General features: G+C 44.2%; 1 protein-coding gene across 1 annotated transcript in view; it reads right to left on the bottom strand.

Moving 5' to 3' along the window:
* Window positions 1-304: 304 nt before the first annotated feature.
* The window catches only part of ENPP1 (ectonucleotide pyrophosphatase/phosphodiesterase 1), a 75,413-nt gene continuing 52,571 nt past the window's right edge, over window positions 305-23,146 (bottom strand). The window contains exons 18-25 of the mRNA XM_090039221.1: window positions 21,379-21,554; window positions 20,790-20,841; window positions 13,928-14,082; window positions 11,745-11,880; window positions 10,722-10,802; window positions 8,436-8,568; window positions 5,347-5,503; window positions 305-2,623 (exon numbers count right to left, since the gene is read on the bottom strand). Coding sequence (XP_089895347.1) covers window positions 2,456-2,623; window positions 5,347-5,503; window positions 8,436-8,568; window positions 10,722-10,802; window positions 11,745-11,880; window positions 13,928-14,082; window positions 20,790-20,841; window positions 21,379-21,554 — 1,058 coding nt within the window. The 3' untranslated portion in view covers window positions 305-2,455. The remainder of the gene's footprint in view (window positions 2,624-5,346; window positions 5,504-8,435; window positions 8,569-10,721; window positions 10,803-11,744; window positions 11,881-13,927; window positions 14,083-20,789; window positions 20,842-21,378; window positions 21,555-23,146) is intronic.

Genomic DNA, 23,146 nt, shown 5'->3' with positions numbered 1-23,146 from the left:
CCAAAGTAGCTGCTGCCTGAGTCAAACACCACTGCATTAGCTCTAGCGTGGTCATGTCTTCAATCATATCTTCATAACCAAAACTTACCCAGCTGAGAATAAAGGATGGGGTTTGTGTTTCAAAAGCGTAGCCTTCATCCTGGTGGAGACACGGCCTCAGAAAGCTTGAAACATACTTTGTTTTAAAGAAATGAAGCATAGACTGATGTAACCTGACCCAACTGCTACTCTGATGTAATCTACCCTGCTACACTAGAAAATCCATCATCTCATGTAAGAAAAGGAAATGAACAGCACACCATTTTCTGATATTTTTAATTGTCAAAATTGTTGTTACAAAGCTGTTGCACTGAAAAATGCCCATGTCAAGATCTGATGTTGCTGTAGGATGCTCATACTTCACACACTGAAACTGCTTTGGAAAAATGTTGTTCTTGTAACAGAAATACACCTGGTTAAAAGAAAGATTTCACCAGGCTCCAATCCAATTTAGCTGAAGTTAATGGAAATACTTCCATTGACTTCTGTGGGCTCAGATCAAGTCTCCAATATCTCTAGGATAAATCAACATATACATGCATTTTTCTAGTGCCCTGTCACAGGATTTACATTCTCTCAACACAATTTGTGTGAGATCCTTTTTGTTCTTTTTTTTTTTACAAAACAAATAAAAATGCATCAGTGACTATACCAAATCCTATGCACTGTAGAGCTCACCTTGGCTCAACATCTCTAGAGAGACTGGGAATATTATGGAGGTGATGGCACATAGCCTGAAGGTGAGGAATTATTGGGCCTCTTAGTACCACTGGACTGCTTCTTCTATGGCAGTATAGCTTCCAGTGCTGCTGGCTGCCTGCCTTTACTGTTCTGCATCTGGCGGTATCTGCATGCCAGATACATATTTCTTATGTGATCAGGAATTCAGATCAACTAAAAATAATGTTGACCTCAAAACATGAAATGACAAAATAATTCACCAAAGCGGCCAAACAGCTGGAAATCTCTAAGGAAGTTAATGTTTTAATCAAATTCTTGGTGTCATTTGCAGCAAGATGATAATTTTGTAAAATATTCCTTGGATTCTATTTGATTCATTTGTATTATTATTCAGTTTATTCAGTTATTCTGAAGCAGCACCTCCCTCCTTTTTTTACGGATGCATATACAATGCAGAGGCAAAATGTATATTGCAGAGGCAAACTGTATTGCACTCTTCTTTATTGCCTCCTCCTCTTCGTTACTGTGTCCCAACAGGTAGTTGGGTACCTGTAGGGGTACATTTCTCACAAGAAAACCACTCTCTCTCCAATCTCTCAGTCCTGATCCTCAAAGGAAACTTACAGAACACTTCCCAGAGATGAGCCTATGAACTCCACTTCATCAACCTCCTGGATACTAAAAATCATGAACTAAATTTAGACATTGGATTTATGACACATTATAACCTGCCTGACATCTGATTCCCCAGGTATCTCTCCACTATTCATCCCCCTTCTGTCTCTTCCCTCCCCACCCCCCTCCCACCCTGTCTCTCACTCATTGACTCCTCAATCTACATTTTCACTGACTACCTGTCTTGTATGCATACCAGCCCAGCCTCTGGCTTCTTTACTTTTCATTCCATCCAGGAAGAGCACACAGCAACTGCAGAAACTTCCTTAGCCTGACAAAGGGTTTTTGAACCCGAAAGCTTGCTTAATAATTGTTTTCCAACTATTTAAGTTGGTCTAATAAAAGATATCAGATTCACCCAAAGAACCTTGTCTGCCTATGTCTTTAGACCAACATGGCTACAACCTACACCCCTGTAACAGCTATCAGAGTTACTTCACTAGTTAGAGGTCTATCTTATGGTACTGATGGTTTTGGTCTCCATCCCTACTGTGGGAGATGGGTGACATTACAACAATATAGCTTTATGCAGTGCATTATCACATGAAATTTTAAATGGCACAATGATCAAAATCTAATCCACAAGACCTTCATCCTCCCAGGAGAAGCCAAGTTGAAAGGAGTTTTTGTTGAGTGAACAACACTAAGATGGATTGCAATGAGTTCCCAAAAGTTAAAACATGTGCCAATAACCCCCACTTTTAAGCACAGTTTTGATCGGCACTCCTCCCTCATAAGCTTTTCAAATGTTTTTAAAAGGTATAATTAGTGTTCTTCTCAGTGTCTTGCCATATAAATTTCCAATGCTGGTAGAATGGCTTTAGCAATGGACATATGTCTACCACAGTCAAGTGAAGGAATAAAATTCAACAGGAGCTGCTTTCCTGTGTTGTACATAGTTCATCCAGTGTCCCTGAGATACAAGTGTGCCATAGATTCTTCTCATGTTTTGGCCAATAGCTCTGAATAAGTGTTCCAGATCATTTTTAAAAAATCTGTAAGTAAAACAGTCTATTTACAAATCCTTTGCAAAATGGGAAGAACCATTTTACAGAAAAACTTACACTTTATCAAAAGTTGGTAAATATGTTTTTAACCGCAAAATATCAGATACAGGTTGTTTTCTGTCTTGATGGAAGCTGAGGCCAGTAAGAAGTTCCACATCTCTGATCGGAGCTGTATGAAACTTCATTCTCTCTTCGGCCCACAGAGATGCAGATTTACCATTCTGTTGGGGAAGGAAAACAAAGAAAAAAATTAGACATTTTCTGACCAGTGATTCTGGTGTTCCAAGATAAAACCACGTTATTATGGTAACAGAAGGCTGTATGGTAGAGGCATATAGCAGTGATCTGTGACAGCCTCATCAACAATTTGAGAAAACAGAGGATATTAAAAATCGTTATGGCCATGACGGTCCAGGAAATATGCATAAAGCAAGGGTTTTTGGGTGATAGCCTGAAATCTTTTATTGCACCAACTGTATCTCTACCAGTCATATAGTTGGTCCAATAACAAAATCACCCCAAAAATTCTTGCTGAACTATTTACCAGTTTAGCTAAATGTATCACCTGGTATTGCTTTCCTTGGATACATGAGGATGATTAATGGAAGACTGGGATGAGCACAGGAGCAAGTCCTTTATTTATCGGCTGTGTTTCTGTGACCCATGCTACATGCTACACTTAAGATGTGATTAACTGGTTGTAATCCATTAAGTTGTAACCTAGCCACACATTAAAAGTAATTAATGGTGTCATAAAAGAAGGAATAAACCACAAAGTTTTTATTTCACAAAAAATATGTGATGACTTTGTGGCTGGTTCCTATCATGCATGGCCAGATGTGCCCTCCTGGCTAGGAATCCTCATCAGATGGGGTTCTCAGCTGATGGGGCTTGCATCCACAGATGCACACCATGCACATGCAAGCACCCAGCTGCAGGAGTGCATAGTGCACCCCAGAAGCTGTGAACCCGTCAGCTGCAGGCTCCCAGCCCCGGAATTTGCTACTTTCTAGTGCAGGGGCAGAACTTACAATAAGGTATGATGGGTTATGATGTTTGATCCTATAATCACATCTCCTACCATGCACATTCATACATTGCACATTAGATCCTATCGTGCATTTACCTGCACATCTGGCAGGAGCAAGTGGTAACACCACCAAAAGGTACATTTGAGTAACTCTTTGTTATGGAAGAAAGAAGATATATGTATTGCATGCTTTGTCCTGGGGTGTTGACTACTGCCAACCTACCTAATTATGCTGGCACACATCCATGAGGGGCCAGCAGGAGACTGCATGCTTAGGGGCAACCAACACGGGCTCATCAGTGGCAGGTCCTGTCAGACCAACCTGCTGGCCTTCTATGATCAGGTTACCAGATCATTAGATGCGGGGGTAGCAGTGGACATAGTCTTCCTGGACTTCCAGAAGGCTTTCGACACTGTCTCTCACCCCGTTCTCATTAAGAAACTGGGGGACTGTGGTGTCCATGCCCACACAGTCAATTGGGTCGCCAACCAGCTGGAGGGCCACACCCAGAAGGTGGTAGTGGATGGGTCCTTCTCACCTGGAAGGATGTGGGCAGTGGGTTCCGCAGGGCTCGGTCCTTGGGCCCACACTGTTCAACATCTTCATCAGCGATTTGGATGAGGGGGTAAAAAGCACCCTGTTCAAATCTGCTGATGACACTAAGATGTGGGGGGATGTGGGCACACTAGAAGGTAGCATCAGGCTTCAATCAGACCTAGACAAGCTACAAGGGTGGGTGGATGTGAATAGGACAGGATTCAACACAGGCAAGTGCAAGGTGATGCACCTGGGGAGGCACAACCGGCACCATACCTACAGGTTGGGGAACTCCCCTCTTGTCAGCACGGAGGCGGAAAAGGATCTTGGAGTCATAATTGACTCCAAGATGAACATGGGCCGGCAGTGTGGGGAGGCAGTCACGAAGGCCAACCGCACCTTGTCATGCATCCACAGATGCATCTCAAGCAGGTCCAAAGAGGTGATCCTCCCCCTCTATGCGGCACTGGTCAGGCCGCAACTGGAGTACTGCGTCCAGTTCTGAGCACCGCACTTCAAGAGGGATGTGGACAGCATCGAGAGGGTCCAGAGGAAGGCCACTCACATGATGAGGGGACAGCAGGGCAGGCCCTATGTGGAGAGGCTACGGGACCTGAACCTGTTCAGCCTCCACAAGAAAAGGCTGAGGGGGGATCTAGTGGCCTGTTATAAACTAGTCAGGGGGGATCAGCGGGCATTGGGGGAGTCACTGTTCCCCCGAGCACCGCCAGGAGTGACCAGGAATAACGGTCACAAGCTGGCAGAGGGTAGGTTTAGGTTAGATATCAGGAGGCGCTACTTCACGGTTAGGGCGGCTAGGGTCTGGAACCAACTTCCAAGAGAGGTGGTGCTGGCTCCTACCCTGGGGGTTTTTAAGAGGAGGTTGGATGAAAATCTTGCTGGGGTTGTTTGACCCCAGTATTGTTTCCTGCCATGGCGGGGGGTTGGACTAGAGGATCTGCTCAGGTCCCTTCCGACCCTAGAAACTATGAAACTATGAAACTAATAAACAGGCAGGAAAATTGGGAAGTAATGAATGTTCCTTGTTATGTGTTGTTTCTATGCATTCCATTCATAGGTAGTCACATGCCCCAGCACCAAAGTGTGCCCTCTTGAATTGGCCAGTTGCCCAGATAGGAATGAATTCAAATGTTTTGTTTCTAAAGTGATGATACAACTACTGCTATGTACTTCACAAATACCCTTGTGAAAGATGAAAGTACAAAAAATAGGATTCTGCAGGCTGGAACTTCAAATGAATCTAGTGCATGTGAGAAGGAAATTATGGCTGCTATACCACCATTCTCAATTTTTGCTTCCAAATGAATATTTTGAACTATTCATCGTGTATGCTGGGCTAAACAGAAATTACTTACTGCACAGCTTTCACTATTGTCTTCTCTGTGAGGTATGATGAAGGATAAGGCATCTAGAGCCCTCTCACACTCCAGAGGTGTCTGTGAAATATTTTTACAACTTGTCAGCACAATGTAGTAGTGAGTTGGAATCAGAACTTCTGAATTTCCTGGTTGCCTGAAATGCAAACAGGTGGGTTTTTTAGACATAAATTATAGTTGTGCAAAGGATAAAAGACACCAGCAAATGGTATGCTTTAGCAAGCATATTCTTCTAACTTATCCAGCCACTTAGCACAGAGAAACCTTGAGAAGCATATTTGGACATTCAAGACTGCTATCTTAAAAGCAAAGCATGACTTACTGGATGACTTGAAGATACAAGAAGTGGAAAAGCCTAGCTTTATTACAAAAATATGAAAAGATTTTTGGTAGAGTTCAGATGGACTTCATGGGCCCCATTGTCAATCTGTTAGCTTGAACCATTTCTGTCAAGAAGGCAGCATACTTTAACAGAAAAGCCTAATAGTAAAGCATTGTTAGTTATTCTGAACAAAGAAACAATCAAGATACCAAGAATGCTATGCAGTTTCTACTGCTCTCCCTTCTCCAGTTCTGGAGGTAATGTCATGAACTCCTATTCATCCAGCTGCAACAGCTCTCCTTTGTACTTCACTTTCAGGTAGAATGACTCCATATATGTAGGTTTATTTTTTAAATTTTATTTTCTGTTTTCTTTATGTATTAGCTTTACAGTCATTGATGTGTTTGGAGCCATCAGACTACCTATCAATCTGCTTGGTGTATTCTGCCAGGAGTCCACCTTTGGAATATATTTCTTTAGTAAGCACTGCATAGTTACTTTGAAATCATCAGAAGCACAGTATCATACACAAGTATGGCTGGAAAGCACTTCATTAGGTCATCTAGTCCATGAATGGCGCATGCCTCTGGCAGCTGGGGGTGCATGGCTGTACTGGCAGCAGCAGGAACGTGGTGGCAGTGGCTAGAGCATGGCGGTGGCAGCGGGAGCTCCCACAGATGCCGCTGACACTGTCGGTGATGGATGGGGCAAACACCTACCAGGAGTCAGCAACCATCTGCAGGCACCTCCAGCAGAGTCAGCAGTGGCCAGCAGTGATCGTGGACCGCCCGCAGATGTTGCCGCTGGTGCTGGTGTTGAGGTGGCAAATGGCAACTGCCTGTTGCAGGGGGTGCATCGCCACACTCAGGGGTTGTACGTGCACCTATGTACACCCCCTATGCATCGCCCCAATCTGGTCCAGTCCCCTGCCCAAGGCAGGATCATGCTTAACTAAACTATCCTGAACAAGTGTCCCTAACCTGCTTTTGAAAATTTCTAGAGATAGAGATTCCACAACCTCCCTAGCTTGTTTCAATGCTTGACCACCTTCATAATCAGAACATTCTTCATAATTTCCAACCTAATTTCCTGTGCTGAAGCTCAAGGTAATTGCTCTTAGTCCTGTCTCCTAAAACCACAGAGAAAAGGTCATCTCCATCCTCTTTATGAACTCCCTTCACACATTTGAAGACCACTGTCTTTAGTCATCATTTACCCAGGCTAAATAACCTTGGTTCTTTTAGCCTTTCCTCATAGCTCATGCTTCTAAGGCCTCTAATCATTTTTGTCACTCTCTGCTGGGACTCTTTTCAATATATTCACTTCTTTCTTGAAATCAAGGGCCCAAAACTGGACACAGTACAGCAGGTGGCAAATACAGATCAAAAATCACTTCCCTTTGATTAACGCTCCTGTTGATACAACTCAGTATGATGTTGGCATTTTTTTTCAAAAGAGCACACTGTTGGCTCATATTCAGCTGATAGTCACCTGTAAATTCCAGGTTCTTCTCTGCAATACCATAGCCTAGCCAGTCATTCCCCAGTTTGTATTTATGCATGCAAGCATTCCATCCCAAGTGCAGGACTTTGCATTTATCCTTGCTGAACTTCATCTGATTGATTTTGGACCATTTTTTTAGTCTCTCCAGGTCTGTCTACATCTTATCCCTATCCTACAGACAGTATCTGCAACTCTACCTAACTTGGTGTCATGTGAAAATTTACTAAGCATGTGCTCAATACCATCATCCAAATCATGAAATGAAGAGTTAAATAACACCAAACCAGACCCATGACAGACTCCTGGGGAACCCCATTTGATACCTCCTTCCAACTAGACATTGAGCCATTGATAAACTCTGGTTGAGCATGATGATCCAACTAGTTACGTATCCACCTTACAGTACTTTTATCTAGACTGGATTTCCTTAGCTTGCTAATGAAAGTGTTGTGGGAAATAATGTCAACAGTTTCACTAAAGTCACGTTATATTACATCCATTGCTCTTTCCTTATCCACAGAGCCTGTCACTCTACCATAGAAGGAAATCAGGTTGGTCAGGCATGACTTGTTCTTGGTGAATCTATGCTAGATTTTCCTGATCAACTTGTTCTCCTCTAGGTGCTTCACAATAGAGTCTTTGAGGACTTGCTTTATGACCTTTCCAGGTACCAAGATTGGGTTGACTACTTGGTAATTCCCTAGATTCTCCTTCTTTTCCTTCTTAGAGATGATCACTATGGTTGACCCTTTACAACTATCCAGGACCTCATCCAACCTCCATCTGTTCTCAAAGAGGATAGCCAATGGTTCTCAAGTGACCTCAGCTAATTTCTTCAGTACTCTAGGATGAACCCCATCTGGCCATGCCAACCTGAAATATCTAGTTTCTCTAGGTAATTTTTTACCTATTTAGCCGCTACTTTAGGCTGTTTGTCTCTTTCCCCATCTTTTCTGCCCAGCGCTTGTCATCTGGCACCTGAACTTATCTGTGATAAATACTGCAGGCTTCTCTGCATCCTCTGTAACAAGCCTGCCTTCTTTATTCTATAAGGGACCTATGGCTTCTTTGGTTTTCTGTTATTTTTAAAATACCTCCAGAATCCTTATAATTGACTTTTATGTTCCTTCCCAGTTGCATTTCAGATCATGCCTTGGCCTCCCTAATTTCCTCCCTGCACAGTAATACCTTCATAATTAGAAAAGAAAAGGGAAGATGCATTATTAAAAGAGAAAAGTCTCACCTTTTCACTTTTTCTGGGACATCATAGATCCCATTGTAATCATAATCAAACACAGGGCCACTGATTACATTGACACCATTTCTTGCCATGACATATTTTGGTAGCAGGACTTGATAGAAATAATTCCATAACACTGCAGTGCAATATGGAAGAAGAAAATGTTACCTGAGGAGAATTTATTAAAATAATTGCATTTTGCATTTAACAGAAAAGAGACAGGTATGATAAGTTAGAGCAGGGAGAGGACTATTTATTGTTATACAAGTTTCCTTGTGCCTTTGAAATATTGCTATTGGAGCTGAGAATGGTGTATCTGATATTCCTCACAATGAGGAATATAACTGTAAGAGGCTGAGGAGGATCTGCTTACAAGAGTTGGGACAGTTTTATACGCAGTCCTATTTTTCAGACACGTAGTCAGTAGGCATGTCTACACATGAATTTACACGTGTCTAAACATAATGCACCTTAGCCTAAGGTGCAGTAAGGCAGTTTAGGTGTGCATCTACATGTGCATGCTTTAAGGCTCCTTAATGCGTTTGCAGCCTGCTCTGGGCAGCACCATGGACAGCCTCCCCTCCCCTGTCCCCCCCCACCAAAGCCTGTAGCACTGTAGCTAGGCGGTGCAGCCCAGCACCTGCTAAAGAGGTCTCCAGCACGTCAGGTGCAGTCGGCCCAACTCTGGTCCTGGCCCCAGGCCTAACCCCCTCCTCATGTTCCTGCCTCCCCAGCATCGGTCAAGAGCAGGCCAGAACTGAGCCTGTGGGGCCCTGCGCTGCTGCCAGGCATCACCAAGAAGATGCAGTGGGTACTGTTCTCCAAGGTGCAGACACTAGAGCTGGAGCAGTGGCTGTGGTGACAGCGGTACCTGTTGATGTGCCAACTGACTTAGGACCCACTCACCCCGCTCTGAGCTGCGCATATGCTCCCCGGCACCTGGGATTCAACTTCCTCTCTGCATCAGTATCAGAGCTCCCAGTGCCCAGCCTCTGGGAAAGCGTTGTGGTTCAGGGTCTGCCTCTTTCTGCTGTGGCTCCTTGGCTTTCAGCACGGTGGAGAGGAGAGAAGCTAAGGAGGCAACGAGGAGTTTCACAGGACCGTGTCCCTTAACTGCTGTCAGGGGCAGTGGTGCCACTTTGTTGCTCGTTTCTGCACCCAAGGAGTTTCCTGTGCCATGAAGTGTTTGATTGTGAGGTAAAGACAGGTGTGACACTGATCTCCCTAAGCAGCCCAAGACTCCTGGTTCCCCTGAGCTTCAAAGAAGGGATTCATTCTGGGGCATCTGATACTGATGCAGACAGGAAGCCGCTTCCCAGGCACGGCAGACCACATGGGTGGCTCCAAGCGGGGCATGTAGGACCCAAATCAGTTAGCACACCAACAGGTACCACTGGTGCCAGAACTGCCGCTCCAGCTCTAGCATCTGCACCTTGGAGAACAGCACCTGCCACCTCTTCTTGGTGGCACCCAGCAGCAGTGCAGGGTCCCATGCGTTTGACTCTGGCCCACTCAGTCAACATACACAGCATTAAGGCACCTTAAGGCATCTATATGTCCCTTAAGGTGCCTTAACTATTCATGCCTAAGTTTGATACTTGCTTTAAGCAGGTAGAAAATTTAGGCACAATTAGCCTAAAATCACCATTTTTAAGGCACATTATGGGCACACATGCGTAGACCCACACCCTTAATGTGCCTTAAAAATGGCTAATGCTCCTTAAATTGGTGTGTGCAGATGTGCCCAGTCTCACCAGTGTTTGCTAAGCTCTTACATTCATTTTCCTCTAGCTGTGTAACTATTGTCCTTATTTTCTTATTGCTAGAGTGGGCCGATATTTCAAATGAGAATTCAGACAAAAGAGCATTTTGCAATCTAGAACCTGCTCCTAAACTAGAAACAATTGTAGTATGTGCAACTATACAACTTTCACCAATGTCCATTAAAGACATACTGCATGAAATCTGTGCAAGTGAAATTCAGACAGCAGGAAAAAATAAGCAGCAAGAGCTTGTAAAATGTTAAATTAGGAAACTGCCTCTGGGTTCTGGGTTACATAGACTCACAGACTGAGAATGCTAACTCAATGTCATGAACAACTATTTACATGAGTACTCTTATCGACTCTTCAAGCAACTCCTCATCATTGTGCATAGAATTCACAGTCTGCCCAATTGTAACCATTCTCCTGGTTGGGTTTTAGTTTATAGAGTCAGACATCCTTTGCCTGATTTGAAAGCAAGCATATCAACATGTCTTGCATGCAAATGTATGTAAAGAAAAATTACCTTGAAAACCAGGATACATTGGCACAATGTTGCTGCTAAGTAGTGCTTCATAGTGGCTGTTCTTTGTGTCTTTTATTAAATCTAAAAGAAATTTTTGACACCATTATAGGTATTCACTACTTGGCATTATAGTTGGCCTGAAGTGCCATCTACATGGAGGTTTTAAGATCAACGTAAAGAGAATAATGTGGACCTCACTTATGACAAATGTGTAAATATCATTAAGGCCTGATGCTGCCTCCCACAAAGTCCAGGGGAGCCTGTGCTCTGACTCTGGTAAATACTAAATCAGGTCCATAAGCAGGAAATAGGAAATATCTGTTCTACATAAACCAAAAAAGTACTGTCCTGGGACCTAGGGCTTAGTATGAATAAATAATCCAAAGGCCCTTAGTATAAATAAATAATCCATTGCCCGTCACTTTGCGTAGTCACTTACAACTGAGAGAAGTGGGAATAAAATACTACTGAAGTCATCATAACTGTAATTCTAATTCACCTTACATAGGTTTAAAATGGCTCCACAAATTGCAAAGTGCTTAAATTCAAGGGCCCAAAGGTTTAATTTGCTGAAGACCTGATGTAGTGCAATTTTGGATTTCAGATATAAAATGAAATCAACAAAGCAGTCTTCCAATGAGAAACACGCTCAAATTCTACAAACCATGTAAGGGGAAAGGGAAACTTTCATTAGCTGTATTACAGTAGTCTGCAAAACTTGATGCAGTCTCTCTCCCTTCTTGTATAAGATGCTGCTTTAGAAACCAGACTACTTCATGGACTTTCAAAATGTGATGAAAACATCTCACATATCCTGCCAACTCCCAAAGTACAGTTTGACAGACTCCTACACTTTTTCTGCTAAAATAAGTTGTATGTTGTGGAATATATTGCTTATGAGTCTACAGTAGCAACCTGACAGTTGACTAATTTTCTGGAACAACTTATTGCAAAAGGCTGCCCCTACAGGGCAAAGGTTCACAGGACTCAGACACAGTATGTGAAGAAAAGCTATGTATTTACTTGGCGGAGAAAGGAATCCGTAGTTTAGTCGAGGGTGATTCTTGTAGAATGAGCAAAGCTGGTTGTGACTGGAAGGGGTGCGAATATCCATATGTAAACAGCTGGAGATATTTTCCATAGACCCAACCCAAGTGTCCTATTGAACATAAACAAAATGTAATTGCTGTATAAATAGTCAGCTCAGAACTATTTGTCTTCAATTCTTGTGCTTAAAAATCCTTAAAAATTGGACTGTAAGGCTGCATCCAGATGAGCATGGCTATGCAGTATGTGGCGCTGCAGACATGCCTATGGTGCCATATACTGAGCATTCAACTCTTCTCCATGCTGCAAGGGAGCAGCATGGGGGGCAGGTGTATGTGTGTGATCCCTGGATATTCAGAGGTCACAAAAACCCGCACAAAAAAGCCCCCGGAGTGGTGCACATGGGAGCAGTGTGCACTACTCAAAATCAGAACCTGGCCAGCTAGAGTCACACTTTGGCAGCCAGCCAGGCTCCAAGCCGCTGGATCACTGCTGTTGCAGCCCCAGGAGGCCCCTAGGACCCCAGGTAAGGCTGCTGAGGCCAGTCCAGTCTGGCCCCAGCCTCCTCTACCCCACCAGGGGTAACCTGCTGTGCACTGGAGGGTGCATGTCACAGGCTTTTGCCGGGGATAACTAGCAGCAGCACAAGGTGTGCCACTGGTTGTTGTGCCCAGGGAACCAAACATGCATGCTCATGTGGGCATGGCCTAAGTGATGTTAACTGTAAAATGAGAGTGACTTATAGATGGTGTAAAATGTTCGGTATCTCTTTTGCTTTATGAGTATCATACAACTAAAATGGACACAACTGATTATTTTTAAAGGTGAGATGGGAAGAATTTTTCTTATTGAAAAGACTTTGATGGGCAAATGAGAAGAACCTGAGACAATTTACAAGAAGTTATTGTAAAAGCAATTTAAGTAGTCCAGGATTTCAGTTTTTTGATGCATTTCTGGCTTCCTTGCAGTTCAGTCTTAAGTACAGCTTTGCTATTATCTTTTAAAATAGCAAATATTTATTGAAAGAACTGCAGTTTCCCAAATAAATCAACTGAACAAAATCCTAGTTTGTCTTAATCAGTTCTAAAGATAAGACTACTTGAAGAAAAATGTTCCATGAAATGTAGTATTACAGCCAGTTTCACTTTAAAAATAAAGCTTGGCCATGGAATGATAACACATTTGCTGAAATTTTAGTGGCAAATCTTCATAGGTTGACTTTCGGGATGAGGACATTTTGCAACAAAAAATTACTGTTAGTCTAATAAGTGAAGACATGGATTTGGTGTCTGTCAGCCATTATTACAACTATCTCAACTCAAAGAGTTTTCCAGACTGACCTATGAATAAGAAAGCAATTACTTTTAGCTTCTAAAGTTTTTGCAAAAATAGAAATGACAACCTTGAAAAGCATGGACCAGTTGTACTCCCAAGATTCACACGTGGATCTCCTTCATTCTGCTTGGAAAGCACATGTGTGTGTGTAGGGACAGAAGGATGATAATTAAACTTTTCACTACCATCTGTCCCTACCCCATTCTCCCTATAGGGACGGATATGGATTAGGGCCCTGTGCAGTCCTTTATAAGATACTAACCCTACAGAAACTACTTGTATTACCATTTCCCTTTATGCTATGGGAACCCAGTTTTAAAATGAGAATTACAAGGGCAGCCACTGTCAAGAATGCCTATCAGCTCACACTTCCAAGAAGCCGGCCCAACTAAGGTTCAATGTCGGTGAAGATTCCTTTGACTTTCTGTACTGATGATCTTCGCCTACTAGCAGGTCCCTGGGTTCCATGCTGTATGCTGACTTTTGAAGACTGACATGGAGCTAGCTCACTCCAAGGGAGGGACAGGAGCAAAAGTCCATCCACTGTAAAGAATACTACTTATAATAGTAGTATAAATAGAAGGCCCAAAGAACCTCACAGGATTTTCCTCCTGACATTCCCTATCCTGGAGGCCTTTCCATAAGAACTGATGCTATGGGCAGCTGCATTTGGAGACAATCAATACTCAAAAAACAAAGCAGTTTCCCTCCAGTCCTCCAATTCCAGTTCACAAAAGAAGAAAAAAACCCAAAGACAAAAAGGTCAAAAATAAATCACAGCACTGGGAGGAACAAAACATTATAGAACCCTCCAAAAAACTTACAGATTTGCTAATAGTGTAGGCACTCCACAAAGGCATACTGAGGTCCTTGCTGTATCCACTCACATACTGGTGATGGTAGAGGAGGCAAGAGATGCTTTTCTTCTGTAGAACCCTAGGCTTCCCATATGGCAAATTGTATTCCTCTATGTTCTTTTCTAGAGTACAAACAGTTTTAGTTGCAATTTCTATATACTTTGTATATTGGTCACTAACATTTTTTGCCATGCACCATCATGGTTCTTGTGACTAAATATTGCTCATAACTTCCAACTGCTACATAAGTCATGACTAAGGATAAAAAAGGTACCAATCTTGTACAGCATCACTCTGTTAAGCCAGGGCATTACATTTAACACAATTAAAACAAAGTAAAATAGCCAATGGCTCCTGTTTTACAGTGCAATTAAACTCAAAGGGAGAGCTATGTATCCTGCCAGTACAGAGAAATCATTTAAAACTCAAGAGAGTCTGAAATTCTCAAAAGTTTGGTTGGATGTTCAAGAATTTCATCTGGGACTCATTGCAAAAATATGCTACTTTGGAAACATAGTGACTGTGAGGTTTGGAGTTAGCTGAAAGGATTGCTGTACTAAAACCACCCAAGTTGAGTAGTGAATCACATGGAAGAGTAGAATTAAAGACTGGTGAATCTAATCAATGGCACAATGAAAAACTGGCTAAACCTTTACAAGGGTGGCACTTAGTTCCACATCTGCTGTCAATGCCACACAGATTGATGATGAAGGTTTATTTTATACACACAGCCATGAAGGCCTTTCTATGCAGGCCCCATCTACAAGAGTGTAGAACAGCTTGTAGCATACAATTTCTATTTTAGCTGTTCTATTGTTAACTTGATGATTCTGTGGGCCAATATATCCTATATTGACATGAGCATTCACTTGGTGTGTCTCTAAAACTGTAATAGAAAGCTACCAGATCAGAGGGGGATGACGGAAGGCAGGGTCTACTGATGATAGACCCCAGCACTCCCATCTCCAAGCAACTCAATAGGTAAAGTACAAAGTAGCCATTGCTGGCTACTGGCAGCAACTCAGAACACAGCAGGCCTGCACAAGACTCTGACTGCGCAGTAGCCTGATACTACTGTACAGGAGCATTGCATGGCAAAAACAGTGCCAAGATGCTACTGCACCGTAGTATTAGGCTACAGTAGTGTCACTTAAAAGGCATCCGCCGACACTACTGCACAGTAACTCCAGTTACTGTCCATTTATTAATTGCTTATACAAGTACTAAATAAATGCACAGAAACCACTGCACAGTAGCATCTCATACAGACACGCTCAGTTTATACAGTCACATTTCTAATCTCTGGCAGGACTAGTCAGGGCTGCCCTTTTGGGGACTGAATGATCCTCTAAACCAGCCCAGACAATTCCCAGTTAGCAACCGTTTTTGTAGACCAGCTTGCAGGTGTAATGTGAATATAATGTGTGTAACAGCAGGTGGAACCAGGCTACAGTCTGCAGAGCTGTGATGACTCTTGATTTGGACTACAACTCCCAGAAACCCCAAGGCTAAGTACAGACATGCAAAAAGCCTGACCTGAATTGATTCAATCTTTGCAGTTTAGTCTAATCTATGTAAATTAAACCAAGAAGCAAGTGAGCAGACATTCACTTTCGATTCCGGAAATGCAGTCACATGCCTGCAGTCACTCAGACTAGAAGCTGGAGGATGCTAGAGTGAGCCCTGCCTTCCCTTTGGCAGCAACCACAAGGCTGGAGGGAAGCTGACCTGTGGGGGGGGTGGGACTGTGGCCAGGCCCTGGCAAGTCACTGAGTTTGACTGAGGAGGGGTTTAAACCCCCACCCTGGCCTACAGGGACCTGAGTCAAGTGTGCCTGGAGTACGAAGGGGGAAGCAGCCCTTACCAGGTTTGTCCCCCGGCGGGGGCAGGGTGGCATGGCCAAATACCAGTCAGGGCAGTGTCACAGGTGAAGGAGGGGGAAGGACGGAGATTAAACTCCCACGTCTTTTGCCCTCTTGGGCATGGGGGGACCCCAGCTGGTGTCCCACCCCACTTCCCCCACCCCCTGGAGAACTTAGCCAGAGTCTGCCTGACTGGGGCCAAGTGGTGGAGGCAGTGGCCGGGGTTGGAAGACTGTAAGTGAGGTCCCCCAGTGGGAGAAGGGATGGAGGGGGGAATAAACCCTCTCCCTGCCCCCTTCACCTTAGGGGGCCATGTTGGGCCAGTGTCTGATCATGCCTCTGTTTATGCTGCTGAAACAGTGAAGGGAAAGGGACCTCACCTAGGGTCCCATGGGAGAAGAGTGAAGGGAGGGAGGAATAAACCCTCTCTCTGCCCCCTTCACCTCAGGGGGCCATGCCAGGCCAGCATCTGGCAATGCCCCTGCCCCTACTCTGGCTAAACAGGAGAGGGGCGGGGCTAGCCCTGCTCTCTGGAGCAGACAGCACAGTCTAGCCCAGGGCTGAAAAGCATGCTGGGATGCTGGGGGACTCTGGTCTGACTTAAACCTGGAAATGATCTGGACAAAAGTTCCATAAACCGGTTTGACCTCAATCAGTTAAGTCTGATACTACATTCAATAAGATTTATCTTAAACCAGTTTCAGTAACTGGTTTATGTGCACTGAACGTTTGTTCTGTTACAGGTTTAATCCAGTTTCTGATCACTTGAACCAGTTTGTGTGTAAATTCTTCCCCTAGCACAAGGGGCTGATGTAGGGGAAAAAGGAAGAGCAAAGCAAGCAAGGCAGGACTCTGGAGGCTGGAGTAAGGAAATCATTAGTAAAAGGTGAAAGAGTTGTACAAGCTGAAAAAACGCCAGAGCCTGGAGCAAGGAGAACAAAGAGCAGCACGCACATGGAACCCAGTTAGCCCTATACAAGAGGAGTACACAGTGGAGCTGAAAATTGCACTGGCTTGGTCAGCCAGGACTGTGGACTGAAAAAGCTGGACTCAGACTTCAGGGCAGTTGCAGACTGCTGCTGTTTGAGCACTCTGGGACTAAAGGCTTGTTTGGGGACACCTCTGGAAGTGTATGCAAGGGCGAGGAGAGGGGAGAGAATTAAGGTGCTGAGTATATGTTACTACACTGTTATTTCTTCACCTTTTACCTGTTTCCTCCCTTTGGCCCATTGGCTTGTGACTCTAATGCCTATAATTTTCTATATAAAAGTAGGAACTTCCCCTTGTTTCTTGCACCAGTTTTTGGGATTGCAGGGTTGGCATGCAGGTACTCCAGTAACTAACCCTAGTAATTCCCTCAGCTGGCCAGCACACAACTGTAGAGGCAGGGAATTACTTGAACTCACATCTGCCAGGACCAGAACCAAGCTTTCCTGAACAGCTGCAATATGGGGCTCAATCCAGCATTCCCTCCCCTGACCAAAGTCAACATTAATTGGACATGGTTTCATAAATAACCCTCTCTAATCTGCAAGATGTACAAATGCCTTCCCCTTCAGTTGCCCCAGAAAACCAAGGCCTCAGCCAAAAATACTAAAAAAAAAAGCCTGAAACCCTCTCCTGAAAGATCCATCACACATTCTTCATTTATTTTCACCCCATCATATGTCTCTGAACCACACTCGCCAAACACATTTTATCTCTAGTTTTATTCCTAAACAGCATTCCCTCTAAGCTGCGTGGCATGCGCAGCTGTGCCTGGCAGTGCAGCATGAGCACACCTGCACGGCTGTGCACACAGCACATCTTAGAGGGAATGCTGTTCCTAAACTATCTCTATCCAGCACTTAGCCGGCCTCCTGAAAACTTGAAGGAAATTCTGCCACGTCCCTAAGCAGTCTATTCCACAGCCTCACTGTTCTAGCAACAAGGAAAATGTTTCCTGAGATCTAATCTAAAGCTGCTTTCCTACTATTTAAAGCCACTGCTTTTTGTCCTATCCTCTGCAGCTAAGGGGTAGGGCATAGATCCTGGAGTGTTCAAAATGGGTGCCACATGCAGCATAGGTCCCAGACTGGCTGAGTAGGCACCACGTGCAGCACCTGTCCCGAGACCCGCACTACATACCATACTCATTCTGGCCAGTCCAGCACCTATGTTATTGTTGCAGAGCACTCAGGTGCCCTGTGCCTGAGAGCAGAAAAACAACTCAGGGGAGACCCGTAGCGGCAAGATGAGGGAGGCTCAGCTGCCTGTTGCGTCGGCAGCCAGAGTAACAGGTGCTGGTTGCCAGGACAACCGCTGGGGACCCAGCTGACAGGAAGGGGCAGGGCCTGGCCCATATAAACCCAGGCAGGAGGCCAGGAGAGCAGTTCCCCTCTGGTGACCAAGGAAGGAGGAGCGCAGCCAGTGCAGGCAGAGGGGACAACTCTGACTGTGTAAGCATCCCTGGAGCACTGCTGGGGTTGGAGTATTTCCCAGTAGGGATTGAATGTTGTTTGGCCAGATGGGTTAGTTTTTACATTACAGTCCAGGGGGCTTTGTGTTTTTGTGTTTGTTGTTACACCAGAGGACCGGGTGAGGCTATTAGGGGTTGGAGCCTCATAGGGGCTCCACAGTAACGTGGGGACCCAGTGCCAGAGAGGGCACAACATTGAGGGGTGTATCGACCCCAGCCCCGGAGCAGGCAGTTGCGAGAAGCCCCAGAGTGGGCAGTGCGAGACAAGCCAGAGAGTGCCGGTGGGGGCGCAGGCTGTGAGACAAGTCAGAGAGCATCCGTGTGGCACGGAGAGTGATCTGAACAACATCAGGTACATCTGCAAGGCTTGGGCTGCGGTGTAAGGGGTGGAAAGGAGCCGCAGATAGTGCCCCAGGCACCGAGACAGAAAATGGGCAGCCTCCTGCTTGATTAATATCGTCTAATCAAGCAAGTAACAACAAGGTGTGGCAGGTGAGAAGGCGGGCAGTTGGCCCATAATCGGTTGCGGGGTCACTAGTAGATGGACCTGAAGAGGCACTCCTGTCACAGTTATATACAGTGTCTCCTGCCAGTCCAAGACTGGGTGTGGGGGTGCTGTGTGCACTGGATTCAGCATGGGGAGGTCAGGGGGGCATGGAATAAGGGGGTCTGCAGGCCTGACCTGACCTTTGGATTGGCCTGGCACCACTTATTCCACAGTCAGAGGTTTCACTGCTGAATGTGGGACATAATTCAGCTTCCACAAAACAGTGCAAAAGTTTCTACACTTCTCCTTGGGTGTAGGACCAGACCATTTGAACATTGCTGCAAAAGTGGGTTAATTGAAATAAGAAGCCTGATCCTCCAGTATATACTCTGGCATTGATTCAGTAGACCACATAAGCACATACCTGACTTTAAGCAAGTCAATAAACTGACTACTTTTAACAGAATGGCTTGCATGATTAACTTTAGGCTTAAATATCTTGTTGACTTGGGGCCTCAAGCAAAACTCCCAGCTGAGGTCCTCAACTGGATCTCATTTTTGTGATCCCCAGCACAAATGCTCCAATCATGGAAGAGGGATTTTGGGCTCGGTTTCCAAAGCACACACTTTTATGCACTGACTAGATTCAAGAAAAGAAAAACTTCCTTTACTTTCTAAGCCACAGCAGCCTACACAAATCTGCAGAAGCCTTAAATTATTCCCAAGTAAACAAAACTGTCTAATCCTGCCTCGAGTGGAACAAAAACACCTATTTCTGTTAATGGGTAGAAAAAGCAGCCAGCATCAGCAGCCAGTGGTGATGTCACTTCTGTCTAGCTCAAAAACACAAAATAAGGATGATATCAGCCTACTGATCGTTCTGACATTGTAATCATCCCCAAAGTGTTTTCTTAGGTGTTCATGGTAGCAGTTACATTCCATGTGACCATTATTTGGGGTCTAGTTCTATTATGATCTTGGCTACAAGTCAAATGTTCATTTAAAGAATTAAAACAACTGCTTTTGAGCAGTCACAACAAAGTATATTCTATTGCAAATCAAACTGACACAGTTACATTTTTGTTTCCAGTGAGAAGGAATCTGCTTGTTCTTACAATTAATCAGTTAGACACATACCACAAATTTGGAACCACTGAATTAAACTTTAAAACAAAATGTCTTTATATATGCAGTCACTATGGCATTAACATTTAGAGGGCTTTGCAAGTAATTTGTTTTGATGTATAACACTTGGGAGACTGTAAGTATGTCCAGATAATCAAAACACATATTGCCATATGTGTTAAAAAAAGAAAAAAGAAAAAAAGAAACTGTAACAACTGCTGTAGTCATGCTAGCTACTTTGTTTAGGCTCCAAAATATACTGCATCAGAGCTATATTCTTCCAGTTTAATATATAAACTTTCAGGCCATGTCCAGAAATGCAGGGGAGTGTGCTTGCAGCGGCACAAATTGCCACGGTGGACATCTGTACACATGCACTTCATTGTGGGACAATTTATCTTGCAATGGTCAAACTGCCCTTGCCCAGCTCCTCCCACCTCTTCAGCCAGAGAGAGCTGAAGAAGTGGTGCTGGCCCCAGCAGTCCTACCTGGTGACCTGGAGCAGCAGGGGCACAGGTCAGGCAGCACAGAGGCCTGGCTGGCAGCAGAGCATTGCTCTGGATGGCCTGGCCTGTGCATGGTTGCACTACTTTTGGTTCTGTTTTGGTTTTTGGGGGGGAGTTTTTGGGGGGTGGGGGCTGCTACCAGAAAATCCTGGTAGATTTGCCATGTGGGGCATATTTTAATGTTTGCCATATGCAGTTTGCATTGCCCCAAACCTGCATATCTGAATACAGACTCAAAGAGCAACTTACAAGACAGACCAAGCTACTATCCATAGTTTATGTGCATCACATAAATACTAATGAAAGAAGAGATTCTCTGTTCATCTCACACATTTGAGTAGAGCTCAGGAAAAATACATAGCATTTGCCACTTACTGTCTAAAAGTCTTACCTTGTGATGCAGTGAGATTTAAACGCTGGTGAAAGTCCCTTATTGGCAAACCCTATAAAAGGGAAACCATTAGGATGTTACTAAACCAGTTTATAATGCACCATTCCTCATCATGCATATTCTACAGTGAAAAAAACCCTGACCACTCCATATATTAATAAATTCAACATCTTCAGTCTACAAACTACAGAGGAAGCTCCCTGTGTGGAGGCAAATGGAGCACTGTCTATTCAAAACCACCAAACTGTGACCCAAACACGCTACATTTATACCCATAGAAGGGAAATTCCAGAATCACTCAGCCAAATAAGCTGGAGTTTAATGTTTCTGCAACAACCTCTAAATGCATGCTAGACATCTTGTGCCTAAATTCAGACTTACTTGCACAAGTAACAAAAATAGCCACACAGAGCATGATCTAATGCCCCTTACAGTGAATGCAAAATTTCATTTGTTGCTGCCATTGGGTACTGAATCAGGCCTCGGAGAGAGAAATTACGGGTTAAATGTAGCAAAGGTTACAATGGGGAACACATGATTATCAGAAAAATGACTTCAGTACAGCAGTTTTATCTGTCTGAGAACTCACTGATGAACTGCATATGCAGCCATGGTTCACTGGAAAGGGTCTTAGTTTCATGACTGAACATGAAGAAGGACGGCTCACTTCCTCTGGATGGCTTGGGATATAAACAGGGTTTTTTAAAAGGTGGTTTAGGCTTCCATGAGTCCCATTGTTAGAGGCTGGTATCAAATCAAGCAGGTCTGCAACAATAATTCAAATGCATAAAAGAGATCAGCTGTGGCTACAATTATTGATGTGCCATGAGTGCAGCACTCCCTGTTTCTGCTATGAGACTCCTTAATTTCACAGTAAAGTAAAGTAAGCTGCTTCTAGCACTCATACTCCTAACTATTACCTGTGACAGTCTTGTTGTGGAGAAGGGGAATGCTCCTTCTCTTTTACCTCCCTATTGCTACTGGGGAAGAGGGAACAAACTCCCTTCTAAAACCTGGCACCTTGTGGGAACTGTGACAACAGCTCCTCTTAGTTTTTTAGGAACCCCTACCTGGGTCTCATATTCTGAAAGCTGAGAAGCTGTCCTGGATGCTTGCTGAAGGCCTTATGCACTATACCCTAAAAGGAGCCTACATGGCAAGATAAATTTACCAACACAGAAGTTCTTCAAAGGGCAAATTTACCAAGTGTGATAGGCCTACTCAAAAAGAGATGACTGAACTGGCTAGGCCATATGAGTAGATTGGAAGACGGATGTATATCCAAGGACATGCAATACAGGGAACTATTGGAGGTACCAAGAACAACAGGACTCCCCAAGCTTCACTATAAAGACACATGCAAGCAAATTATGAAGGCATTTGGCGTTGACCCTAACCAATGGGAAACCTGGGCAACAGCTTGCAGAAAACAGTCTGCAGGAAGCAAGCAGCTCCCTAACCACCCAGTCATGACATGTACACTTGCAACCACTGCCACAGATCATGCAAATCTCAGATTGGACTATTCAGTCACATGAGACACTGCAAACCATCTATGCCATAGGCTACAATATCCACCATCTCTCACAGACGAAAGGATACCAGTCATATGTGGCTGCTTGCAGATGTTCAAATATATATTTTTTTTTAAATGGTGCTTTACTTTAAACTTTGCTTGCTCCTGTGCCAAGCCCATCACACAGAAGAAGCAGTGTGTTAGTTGGGCCTAGCTTGTCTGATGACTGTATACATCAGGTGCTTTAGCGGGCGGTGGGGGGGGTTGTGCTTTTATCTAATAGCTGATTGAATCAAAAAGCACCTGATCTATACAGACACTCTAGAGTCAGGTTCAAGTAACATGCTGCTTCTTCTGGTAAACCACAGTTTGGGGGTTTGGGGAATTGTTTTACCATGTGCAAGCAGCCTGTGACTTTAGGTAGCTAAGTCCAAAATGTATCTAATTCATAGACTATACTCAGTATACATTAGATCAGACCCATGCAAACCAGAGTGGTGGAAGAATAGCAAGCTGCTTCCCTTCATCCAATAACTTGGTGGTTAGAACACTACCTGAAAATGTGGGTAACGCACGTTTAACGCCGCCTAAGGGAAGTTACATCTATATTTACCCTCTCCTGGAAAAGTAACTCCTAACTGCAGGAGAGGTTTAGGAATTTGAATAAAAAAAGTAGGCTCTGCTGAAAAGAAAAAAAGGGATCGTGCCCCTCGCCAGGCACCTGCTGAAAGCAGAAATGGTGAGGGGCCTAAATCTTTTTTTCCATAGAACCTACTTGCCTCTCCCATGGCTCAGGCCTGAGCTAATAGCTACAATGCATCATTGCAAACTAAACTAAATC

This window comes from Crocodylus siamensis, chromosome 1 (assembly GCF_052110815.1).
Source record: "Crocodylus siamensis isolate JL-2025a chromosome 1, ASM5211081v1, whole genome shotgun sequence".
Taxonomy (NCBI): domain Eukaryota; kingdom Metazoa; phylum Chordata; order Crocodylia; family Crocodylidae; genus Crocodylus; species Crocodylus siamensis.
Note: the sequence above shows the minus strand (reverse complement) of the source record. Positions and strands in the feature narration are given on the sequence as shown.